General features: G+C 45.5%; 1 protein-coding gene across 3 annotated transcripts in view; it reads right to left on the bottom strand.

Annotated features, from left to right (window-relative positions):
- Positions 1–12,455, bottom strand: part of FYN (FYN proto-oncogene, Src family tyrosine kinase) — a 137,813-nt gene that overhangs the window by 8,901 nt on the left and 116,457 nt on the right. For all 3 annotated transcript variants that reach the window (XM_041414883.1, XM_041414881.1, XM_041414882.1), the window contains one exon: positions 4,391–4,522. In XM_041414883.1, the coding sequence (XP_041270817.1) occupies positions 4,391–4,522 (132 nt within the window). The remainder of the gene's footprint in view (positions 1–4,390; positions 4,523–12,455) is intronic.

Raw genomic sequence — 12,455 nt, 5'->3', positions numbered from 1 at the left:
AGGCAACCCCCCCCCCCCCGCCCCCATCCTCCCACTGTGATGGCTTGGCCATGCAAACCCAATACACAGACTGGGAATGATGCTCCTTCCAGACCCCCTGCATGCTTTCAGACCAGTGATCAGAGTAATACAGTGCATGGAAGGGAACAGCAAAGCTGTTCCTGAGGGAAGACAACCTCTGAGTGCTGTTCTTACTGAGTGTGATGCGAACCAAGTTATTTCTGGGGAAAAGGAGGAACAGGTTTTAAAACTCTGGATGTCATGCCACTTCACCTAGAAATTAAAGACTGAAAACCCCCAACATCTCCTCATCCTCAAAGCTAGACTATCAATATCTGTTTTTTGCTTTAGTTTTCTTTTTTGAAATAAGTTATTTCCTTGGTGTGACAGATGAATAGATGCAACCTTGAGCTGCAGCATTTGTGAGCAGAGCTTCCTTGCTTACAAATCAACCCACCTGACCTCATCTATCCTATGTGGTGAGTACACATCTTTCTTAACCTCTTATTTACCATCCACGATGATGTTACACCCACCTACCTATGCTGGCTCACTGTTACGTACTTGGCCCCAGGCTTGGGTAGCACATGCTGTCTGGCACTCGTGGCCCAGCTCCCCCCAGGGATGAGGAGGCTGAATACAGCTGCCCAAAGACTGCAGGGCTGCTTGGAGCATAGACTCAATGACCTGCCTGGCCACAGGCAGCAATGTGAGTAGCATCACATAGCTGTCACACTAGAGTTAAAATGAAAATGCTCTTGACGTGACAGCTGCAGTAGAAAGCACAAGGGACAAGGTCACGTGTGGCTGAGATTTTTGCTTATCCCAAAGGCAGCATATTAAAAACCCAAAAATTCTCCAACTCCTGCTAGGGAAGGGCATTTGTCAAAGAGAAAAGAAACTGACCCTGAAAAAGGTCCACAAAGCAGACTGTTTCTTAAGCTTGGCTCCTCCTCTGGCCCAGTCTATTTTTCATTTCTCCACTGTAATACTAGAAATAGAGCCTCTGTGTGAAAGACTGTGAAAGTTGCTTATTTGAATCTGTTGCCTTGTGAAAAGGATAAAAAAGCATAAACTAGTTATCATAGTGGCCCATTATGATCACTGACAGAGAAACAGGCTTGGCTGAAGTATGAACATGAGGACAACTTCCAAAAAGTTGGTCCTGTTTGTGGGAGCTATAGAGTTCAGGACAAGGCTTTATTATGAACCCTAGACTGATCATTATCTCCACCAACAAAATCTTTACAGCTCATGTATCTCACCACTGCACCAGCCTCTCTTCCAAAATGGGGCATCAGGACAGGAACTGGTTGAAATCTGAAGGACAAAAAATGCCAAGTTCTGTGCCACCCAGTCTGTATCCCTGCTGTAAACTGCCTGCCCTCCCCCTCTGTCCTACTCATTGTGCTTCTCCCTCCTTCTACACAAGCTTAAAACAATGCCTGGTTCCCAACATGGGAAGGCATGAGGTATGGTGTCCTGCAGGCATGGGTACCACCCCAGGACTGGGATGTGTGCTGTAAATCCTCTCTCCAGGCACTAAGAACTTGTCAAGTAAGAGGGCAATCCCTTTGTCTGAGGGCCTCTCTCCACTTCTCCCAGCCTGCTACAAGCTGTAAGCAGAAACATCAGGACAACATGCCCACAACTATTTCAGAAACTGGATATTACAGCAGACAGTTCCATGACCCTCTTTGTTTCAAGGCTGACACTTTTCGGTGTCACATCTTGGCAGTGCCAACAGACTGCATTCTCTCACCTATGGATTGTCTACTTGGATGAAGAGGGCTGAGTCTTTCCTCTCAGGATGACAGAAATCCCATTTTTCTTCCTTGTGCAAGCCATGCCATAATGGCAAGAAAAGCCCTGTGGGTGCATCTGAACCCTACTGCCTATTTCAGACAGGGATAGCTATTCACAAAACTTTGTCCTTCACAAGGTCCTTCCTCCTCCCAGCAGGAGATAGATGGTCTTTTCTATGTCAGGGGAAAAGAGAGCCTTTTCTAAGGAGCTCAGGAGGCCTTTGCCACCTTGGAAAGTCCAAGCACTCTTTTCAATCCACTTGCAAAGACAGATCCTTCTGAGAAGGCCTCGATTCCCCTCCACTGCTGCCTCAGCCTATAAAAGCTTTCCGATTTAGGGTCTGGGAAATGAGACTAGACTGAAATCTGTAAAAACTTTGGACACTCAAATGTAAGATCCAGGCTGCCCTTATGAAAACTGGCAGAGAGGAGTGATGGTGACCATGAGAATTGTTAAGACCACCCAGATGAGCAATAGGGGAGTCCTGGTGGGAAGGAATGGCCCTGGCCTAGAGCCTGGGCAGGGTGTAACTAAGGCAGTATATGACTGGCTGGAAAATTGCTGACTTAGTGATATGTAACACACAAAAAACTGCTTCCAGCTACTTGGTGTCTTCCTAGTGCAGGTGGAAGAGAGTGAGCCGGAAGGACTTTTGGCATGTGAGGGCTTTACGTAGTGAGGGATGAAGGGGTAGGACGGTGCTGAAAGAGGAGAGATCCCGCTGGTTGTCTTTGATGTGCTCAAGCTGCCACGTAATAAAACTGTCCAGAATTTCAGGACACAGCCCATGCCTGAGATTACTGTCATGGCTCCTGCAAGAAGTTATATATTGCAAGCACTTAAATGCACATCCTGTGGACTCCTTCTCCTTTGGTGAGGGAAAGAAACATTTATGAAGTGCAGACATCCTCTGCAGCCATGGCCAGCCCTGTGTTCAGCTACAGACTTGTGAGTAAACATAGGGTTTAAATGGTTGTTTTTGCATTGAATGGTACTTTCACCTTAATTCTGCCCTGTCTGGCAACACCCTCTGTGTATCCACTCTGCTGGCAGTGACTAGAGAATTCCTGCAGCCCAGTCAGGAACATTGCCCACCCTCTGGGAGTAGCACCACATCAAGTAAAGCTTATAGAATTTTTTTCTCTCTTTGACCTTTGCACAGCATGCAGTGTGTGCTTAAACCCTCAATAAACCTGCAGAAATCACAGCTTTCTCCCACCACTACTGGGAATCCTTATGGCAGAAAGACTTTTGTGCTGACTGGTGGTGACAGAGCTGCTCTGACTGGAGGCAACGCCCCACATGAGCAAGTGCTGGGCAGAGGGACTCATCCATTCCACAGAAACATGCCATTGTGTTTTCTGCTACCTCATTCAGTTGTCACAGCCACACCTTTGCTAAGCTGCTCCCTGTTAATGATGCCAAAGTTCACTGCTGATCATGAGATGCTTTCCAGTCCCCATATTCTCTTCTCAAATATCAGCTACTGGCTGCTAGCAAACTTGAAATTCCTCTGGAATATAATTCTGGAAGATTAGTTTTGCTGAGTTCGGTCTTCTGAAGTGGTGTGAGACACCACAGGGTAAACTGAACTCCACCTTGATGCTTCTCCTGCTCAATTTGATATATGGATCTGACTGCTTGATCACAGCACAGATTGGAAAACTGAAACTGCTGTAGGGCGTTTTCCATTAAATCAGCTGCAGTGCACACAGCCAGACTGTTGAGTATTTAGATTTTTTTTTAAATAAAAAGACTAAAAAATGCAGCTAGAGGCATCTTGAAATGCAGGGCATCCTCTGTTAATATCTGTGCTGATGAGAAATAGAAGGGATTCAATTCTTTTCCATGCAATGCATGGCTTTCACCTCACCCTTTTCCTCTTCACCTGAATGCTCACAATCTTCAGGGGGGCAACAAGAATAAAAAGCTCTTTCTGCATAGGCAGATCCAATCACCTCCTCCTACAAATCTTAATCCATTGGACACTTGGCAGGGTTTCAACAAAGAGCCATGGGGCCTCCAGTTCCCCCATACAGAGAATCTGGCCCTGCTGTGACCCTGCCATGAGCTCTGGTCTGCACATTACAGAACTATTTTCTTCCCTTTCCATCCATCTCAAAAGCAAGGATTAAAATTTAAGAGTTTAAGAAAAAGAGATTTGATAGTACCAGACATTCAGACAGTCATCAAACCTTGCAGTGAACCAGACTGACAAAATAAAAGGAGTAAGGCCTCTGTGGGAGTTTAACTGTAGGTATCTTAAAGTAAATGCAATACTGTGGAGAGCTATTTGCCCCAGAATATAATAATTTTACAGTGCTTTCATTAGTTGTCTAGAAATTATATTGATTGAATTGAGCACAATTAAACAGTAGAAATTAATATGTTGAGTTATCCCCTTGTCATTTTTATCATGACCATCCCAAAGCAGCTTTGAGTCAGAACTGTTTTCAAGCATACACAAAACTTACACGTTATAGCCATTGTCCTTTGAGCTCAGAGAATGTAAATAAACACTGCAGCTTAAACATATGGCCCATTCCCACTCCTTTTTCCAGGTGAAGCAGGACATTTTTCTTACCTGGGTATGGCACTCTCCCTTTTGTTACCAGCTCTGTCAGTAGGATCCCAAAAGACCACACATCTGACTTTATTGTGAACCTTCCATACAGTGCCGCTTCTGGCGCAGTCCATTTAATGGGGAATTTTGCACCTGAAGAGAGAATACATGAGTCTTAAGCAGAACAGAGACAGAGGCAAAGCACCAGGTCACAGGGGACTCTTGTGTTCTGCAGCACGTGCAGGTGGCAGGAGCTGCAGACCAGTGCTACCCAACAGCTCCGCAGAGTACAGAGAGGACAGGTGGGCAGAACGTGCAGGGCATCAGGAAAGACTAAGCAGGGAAAGGGTCAGTTTGTCCCACATCACAAGAGAAAAATAAGACATTTTAACTCAAGTTTGAAGTTTTATAAAATGAAAAAAAAACCCACCCCAGTTTTAAAAACAAGTAAGCCAAATGTAATAGAAATAACTTCTCCCAAAGTGTTTTAAATATTTGCAAATCAAACATAGTTACTACGTATAAGCAGAACTGAGATATACTGGATATGTACCTCCCAGTTTGCCTGCTCAAGCTGAGCAAAATGCAAACAAACAAACATGGTGAAAACAAAAATTAAAAGCAAACCCAATATTTCATTAGAAACACACAAGGACTTTAAAATAATACTGCCATTCGAGTAGCTTGGAGTGCTTGATGTCAAGGCACTGTGATTTATAACTTGACAGTGTACTTTAAGCTCCTGGCACTGCAAAGCCTGTAGTGCCTTAAATACGTGCAACTCTAATGTGCTCATCCATCATCAGAGCTTGCAGGAGCCAGTTGCAGTAAGGATAGTGAGATAACAAACCTTTAAACACTGATTTATTTGCTTTTCCAATCACTGACTGTTTTCTTAGGGAAAATATTTTCAGTATGACTTTAAAGAAAAGTCTTGTGTAATAATTAACTCATAGTATGTACAAAAAATATGCAGACATTTCCCTGGTGCCTTGTATTAACATACAGACAAAAGAGTTGCATTGCTTATTGCTGATCCCTAGTGACCAACGCTCTTGAATTTGGAAACAGACTGACTTCGACTTCACATCACCCTCTCATAAAAGCTCCCTTTGCCTGCAGGAGGAGTGTGAAAGTGTAACAATGTGGACAAATCACTCTCAGGGAGTGAACTTATGGTACTGTTTAGAGTTCCCTGCCGGCACTGCTCTGCCATCACATGCAGTGCTCAGTGTCCTGTATCTTCTGCCACACATCCCAATCTGACATGACTTAGAGTAAAAAGTAAACATGGTAATTCTCATCTCCTTACTTAGTAAAACTTGATGTGCTAAAATTTTTAGTACTCTACTACAAATATTTTTTTTTTCCTAGGGAGTATTGCAGTTGATCAGGTCCTGCTAAATGACTTGAAAATGTCCTGCTAAAGGATGAAAAAGATGCAAGAGAAAGTTTCAGATACCTAATGCCTGAAGTCAGGAACTTAAGTCTAGTTAAGCATCATTAAGCACATTACTGGATATATTTGCAAAGATGCCTGAGGATTTTGGATGCCTGTTCACTTTTTAAAATCTGTCTTATGTATTTTCATTGGGTGACACGTAGGCAGAACTAAAATTTGGGTGCTTGGCTTTAGTCTCAATCTCCTTCACTTACACTTCGTGTGCCCAATCTTAGCTTACAAGACTCAAAATTTGCAGAACTTCATCTCCTCTTTTTGCCTTGGCTGTGCTGTGTGAGTCCTTTGCAGAAGAAGCTGCCATCACTTGAGCCTCTCTCCTGGAAGCTGGCCCTGCTTCAGCAGCACCAGCAGCCACATGGGCTTGGCAACTGGCTGCTCCAGCTGCTGGGAGGTCCTGGGGCTGTACAGCCCATGCCAATCCCTGGAAAAACTGCAAGCTGCATGTACCTGCTGGTCAGGCTGCCCAGGCAGCAGTGCATGCCTTTAGATGGGCCTGTGCAGGCAGCCCTGAACGTGAGGGCCAGTGTCCCTCTGCTCTCTCCTACGTGCAGCCCAGCCAGTACACACACCCCGTGCCAGCTGAATGAGGAATAGCTCCAGGTTGGCCAGGAGCCCGAAGCCTCGGACCTTGGCTGGTGCTGCGTGAGATGGCCACGCAGGGGGGCTTGATTGTTCACATGTTGCACACATTTTATTCAACTATTTTCTTTTTCTTTTATCAGCTGTGTTTTGCTGAGAAACTTAGCCAAATCTGCTCGAATTCCCTTTTGCTTCAAACTCAGATCCAAAGGTAGCAACCACCTACAACTCATCTTTGAAGGAAGGAAATATCTTCAAACTCTTTTGTGGCCAACTCCCCCAGTATTTTTGTCTTCCTCAACCTACTGCCAGTGTGTCACTGGGAGATGAGTATGCGGTGTGTTGTCAAAGTACAGGAAAATGAGAAGCAAGGTAAGTCCCTGAGAAGGGGGATCAATTCCAGGACATCCCTTTTCCAGTACAATCCTCACTGAGGTGTGATGAGCACTGCTGGAAAGATGAATGGTCTGTGCTGAGGATTTTCCAACGACAGGACAGCTATTCATTACTTCTCTATGCTGCCCCTGCTGTGGATGATTCTCTGTCTAAAGCAACTAATACAAAAAATCACGTTTTGCAGTTTGTGCAGCATTTCCTGATAGATAACAGATTTGGAATGGTAGATGGGGAGGAGAAAAATGCAAGCTTGGCAGGGAGGTTGCTAGCAGAGCCCTGCCTCACGGTTTTCTGGCCCTGCAACACATGTTGGAGGCTAGATGGTTCAAGGAGAGTCTGCAGCCCAGTATGGCAGAGCTGTCAGTGAAGGGAGATCAGGGAGCAGGGAGAACACACCAGGCTGGTCACCTGCACTGCCCTCACATAAGGAGATCACACGCACCTTGTGTGAATGAGGGTGTGTGTTTGTCTCACAGGGATCCCTCCAAGGTGCTGCCCCTCATTCAATGCCTGCAACTGGAGACAGTGTGCTGCTGTGAAAGCACAGAAATTCCCAAATGTGTTGAGCAGTGCCCTGAAGCCTCCTGCTTGCTGTAGCTTCATGGAACGTTAGCACAGGCCGGATGCTGTGCATGGTTCCTGATGGACACACAGTTCCTGTGCCTAACTCTTTTCCCAACACACTGATTAAAAAACCCAGTGCCGCTCTCTGCCCAGGTCTCAGAAGCTTATTAAACAAACTGACTTTGTGCTGCAAACAAATTACAGCATCAGATAAAACCGTGTATTACTGGTGAGCATGTTAATAAATCTGATAAGCCAAATCACCCCAGCTGACAAGGCAGCCCATCTCCTACGCTGAAGGTGGATTTTGCATCGGTGGGGGAGGGATTTCTCTCTTTTTGTTGCTGGAACATGTTTTATTACAACACAAACCAGCACACCAGTAACCTTATGCATGGGCACCAACAGCAGACTGCATTCATCAGGTCAGGATAACCTGTCTTTGCCCCAAAACAGGGTACTAATCTGCAGCTTTTATCTCAGTTCCCCCCCGCCCTCCCTTTTTTTTTTTTTTTTTTTTTTTTTTTTTTTTAATGTTACAGCCTGGGGAAAGCCTTTTCTGGGTTTCTGCACTGCTTGTAACCACATGAAACCAAAGCTGCTGATACAATTTATGGTTAGAGCAGCAGCCCCGAGACTGTGAGGATTTTTGTGAGGCTCAGCCCTATTCTTGGGACCCTTGCCCGGCTCTGCCCAGGCATTCACACAGGTTATCTCCCAGGAGGATTTCCCTGGGAAAAAAATCAATCCATGGTCCTGTTTTAATTCTTTGCTGGCTATTTAGCGGGTCATGTGATGAGAAGGAGCAGAGGGGGCTGGGATGACTGAGTGACCTTGAGATACAACTCTCAGCATGGTTTCTTCTGAGGCAAGCAAAAATCCCTCAGAGCTTTGGTTTCTTTTCAGATCCAAATCTTGATGAAGTAGAAACCTCTGAAATTCATGCCCCAGAGCCACTGCCAGCTTGATAATGATCCTGCTTCTGGAAATGCTACAAAGCTCCTACCTCTTGTACCTTAAAACCAAACCCAGTGCAGGACTCCAAGCTCTAAGACCCAAAAACTCGGAGTCCGCTTGGGTTAGCAATCAGGGAATGTAGCGTGGCATTGGATTGCTTCTGGGGCTGGAAAGGGAAAGCTGTAAAAGGCAAAAACGAAGTGCTGAAGCAAGCATGAAACAGGAAACGAGTCAGCCCCGGCAGGCGATGATGAGCGCCGTGTGGGCGGGACCGCGCAATCACATTTTTTGTGCTCTGAGAACGAACGTGGAATTACAAGCCTGGCAAACATCAGCGATGAGGCGCAGGCTCCGCAGGCGGACCCCTCCCCAGGAAGGGGGGGGGGGCGAGGGCCGGGACTGCGGCTCTGAGCACCCCTGTGGCTCTCTGACTGCAGCTTCCCTTCCCTTCCCTTCCGCAGGGCACCTGGCACCTCTGCAGGAGCGAGCGGGGATCCCCCGCGACCCCTCTGGCTGAGAACCAGGAGCCCTTTCTCCTGTCCCCTCCTGGGCTGGCTCAGGGAACCGCAGAAAACAAAGCCCGGGGTGGTACAGCACAGTCGGTCACAAACAAACCAGTCTGATTAGCTGGGGAACAAGTCTCTGCAAAGTGACTGGAGAGAGGCTGGAAGGGTGGGGAAATCCCTGCCTATTTCTAGGGAATCAAACTAAGAAGCACCACCTGATTTTAAGCAGGGCAGGAAGGAGTTACTTCTAAGTGTTAAGGAGGCAAAAATGATCTGTGAGTTTACAAACAAGTACTAGAGAGAGCTCCCAAAATAGCTCTGACTCGTCTGGAAGGCATCAGAAAGATCCTTGTTGTTTCATGTGTGCTTAGAGTGGCACTACTGCAAGTGCTGCTGGTGTGTGCAGTAGAAACGTGGCCTGGAAAATAACTGCACTTTTTTTAAAGAAAATTTTAAATTTGTATCAGCTGCTGCTGCTTAGAATAGTAACAACTCTAACCCAGTGACTCTGTAGAGCACTGGCACTTTCCACGTAACTGTGAACCATATCAGTGCAAGGATAGCAGAACTTCCAGGGAAATCCTTTGCTGGGGGTGATGGGAAGTTTGTCCTGTAGGATACCAGGGGTTTTAAGTCTTGCCTTACAGGCTGACACAAGCATCATCACCAATGGAAGAAAGCAACACTGCATGCCTGACACTCTGTGTGTGGGGAAGATGTTGCAACACCAACAGCCAAAAGAAGCAATGGGACAGGCTGCAATTCAGTCCGCCAGCATAGCCTTTGAAATGGGTGTCACTCTAAACAGGCATGTTTTTCCCCTTTGATTACTCACTTCCTCTAAAAGCAAGAGGAGCCCAATGCTCATTACAAGCCAAGAACTTTTTTTTTTTGTATTATTTAATGGCAGTGTATAGCTGCTAGTCACACACTTTAAATCATTAGTGGCATGACCATCTCTTTCCTTCCCGACAATTGCTGAGAAATGGCAGTGCAGACAACGAACTGCTTTTTATTTACCTCTCATAAATCAGGAGCAGTCAGGCCTCCTTTGTTCAAAACCAAAAGAAAATAAACCGGTCAGTAAAACATTACCACCAGGCTAAGTAATACCCACACAGGTTCAGGAATCCTGCACTCTAGCCTGCTGGGGCTCAAAGCATCCCCATCTGTTTCCTTTCAAAATATTTAATCAGAGACAAAAGTGACAGTGGGGGAAGGGAGCAGGAGATCAAGTGAAGCTGGAGAAAACCACCCCACGCCAGCAATGAGCTCTGTACTAACGCACTTAAGCCAAAAGAAGGATGACTGCTGAGAAGAGTGACCAGAGACTTTAATCTTCAGATTTTGCAAGGAAAAACATTTCCTTTCTCCCACAGGAGCTGCCAGTCTGGAGCGCTCCGTGTTCCCCTCCCCTCTGCTGGCCAAGCTTTCCTCCTGTGTCAAAATTCCCACTGAAGCAGTAGTCAGCTAGATAAACAGAGCAGTCCCCAGATGCATCCCCTTGGAGGCTGAAGTAATAGGTCATGGGAAACAAGCAGAGGCAACCATTTCCTCCTGATACTGTGGTCTCCAACAAGCATTGCTCAAACTGAAGCTTAACTAAACAAGCCAGAACTGAATTCCAGTTGGAAAAAAAAAATCCATTGGTGCAATAGAAACCATGTTTCTCCCTCAATAAATTAAAGGTCTTAAGCTCACCCTTGCCTGGAAGCCAGGTTAATTGCAATGAAATGTGAATTGAGTGTGTGCTACTTGGTCACAAAAAGCACCCCTTCCTATTCCTTAAGAAAGGGACAAAAATCATTAATGAAAGTAGGAAAACCTTTCTACATGATGCCCGTGGTTACAGCACTTTGGGTCTCTCTTTTAAGGAATTCTGTAGCTCTGAAGGACTTCAGCCTGACTTGGAGGTCAAGGAAAGGAATTACTGTCCACTGCCTCCAAGCATGGGAAGGATGGGTGACTTCTCCATACTGGCACAAGAAGATGAAGCCAGGCAAACATGACTCAGATCTCCAGATCATCAGCAATGCATTTTAAAAGCCAAACTAATTCTCCCTTCCCAGACACTTTTTCCTCAATACAAGTGATTTCTGCCATAGAAAAAGGGCTGGAAGTACCCACAGCTATGTTCCCTCTCCCTGCCAGGCCTGGTGTTATACTTTTCTAAAAGTTTCTCCACCCCAAATCCAGTGATTTTTATTTAAAAATCTAAACTTCTCCTCAGGATCAGTCAGGTAGGTTTTCACAGCTTTTTTAACATGTGAAGAGGGCAAAAGTATTCTGAGAGATTTGAACTGGGAGGCAAACAGGCCATCACAGGATTTCCTAGGGATCAGGAGCCTGAAGAGATTTGGCCAGAAGTAGGTCACATACTTGTCTATGAAAACAAATAATTAGTCATGTAAAACTATACTTTGGGTAGTTTCAAAAGGGAACAAAAGACATGGCAGCAAACCAGGCAGAAATGGAGATAATATAGGACACTGTTTCAAAGCCATTTTGCAGACTAGATCTGCCTGCCTTGCTCAGGGAAAACTCTTCTTGTTTTACACAGGGGAACAGCAAGCAGGCAGCTTTCTGTCTGCCAGAGCCTCTCCAGACACTCTTATTGCTCTAGAGAGAATGACACAGCCTATTTTTTTCTAACAAGAAGCAATTCCCACCCTCAGGCTGAAATCAATAGTAGTTAAGGCTCTGCATTAGTATCTGTCATGGGTTCCTCAAGGACCCCACCAAAATCATCAGGCCTCGCTGTCTGACTGTGAAGCAGGCACCTTTTAGGATGGATGCAGTCTGTGGTCCACAGCCCTGTGACTGGGTACTGCCCACAGCAGTTCAGGGGGGTGAGAACAGCTTGAGAGCTGCTGCTGCTCCCAGGCCAGGGCAAGGCATGCTGCAAACTCTCTGGCTTCTTCTGTCAACACTTAGAGAAAAAGTTAGAGAAAGGGGTTAGCTGTTTCCTAAGAATTAATGACAGGGTCCATGCTGAAACAGGCACTTTGCTCAAGAGAAGAAACTCACAAGAGGAAACCCACAAAGAGAGTTTTTGGTGATGCACAACAGGGTTTAATGGGACCCTCCTTGGCTTTGGCACTGAAAGGATGGAGTCGTGTTTACCAACACATATTGAGCAAGCACTACCGAAGCACTGCCAGCAGAAAGAGAACAAAACTGTAGCTCTGCAGCTTGGACCAACATCTGACAACTAAGCATGACTTGTAAAGAATAACTAAAAAGAGCCTGTGACATGGCTCAGTTTGAACACACATGCTTTTTAGAAAAAGCTACAAAACTCTTTGATACATTTCTATAGTGTATCAATGGTCGATTGTGCCCAGCACCCTGTGTAGCAGTGGAAGATGGCATTTCTATTAAAACAATACGAAAGAAAGCAAGCAAGAAAGAAAGCAAGCAAGCAAGAAAGAAAGAAAGAAAGAAAAAGAAAATAGAGTGCACAGAGAGGCAGCTCCATTGCACAGAGGCACAACTCTTTCACCTGTTTGAAATAAAGAAAGTAAGAATAGTACAGGAGTGATAGTAGTGGTTAGTAAATACTAGAAGGCACACTACAAAATAAATACCCTACATACACTTTTCTGGATTACCACATTCTCAT

Source organism: Onychostruthus taczanowskii, unplaced genomic scaffold, assembly GCF_017590055.1.
Source record: "Onychostruthus taczanowskii isolate IOZ18803 unplaced genomic scaffold, ASM1759005v1 scaffold48, whole genome shotgun sequence".
In the NCBI taxonomy this organism is placed as follows: domain Eukaryota; kingdom Metazoa; phylum Chordata; class Aves; order Passeriformes; family Passeridae; genus Onychostruthus; species Onychostruthus taczanowskii.
The sequence above is the reverse complement of the archived record's forward strand: the minus strand, read 5'-3'. Positions and strand labels throughout refer to the sequence as shown.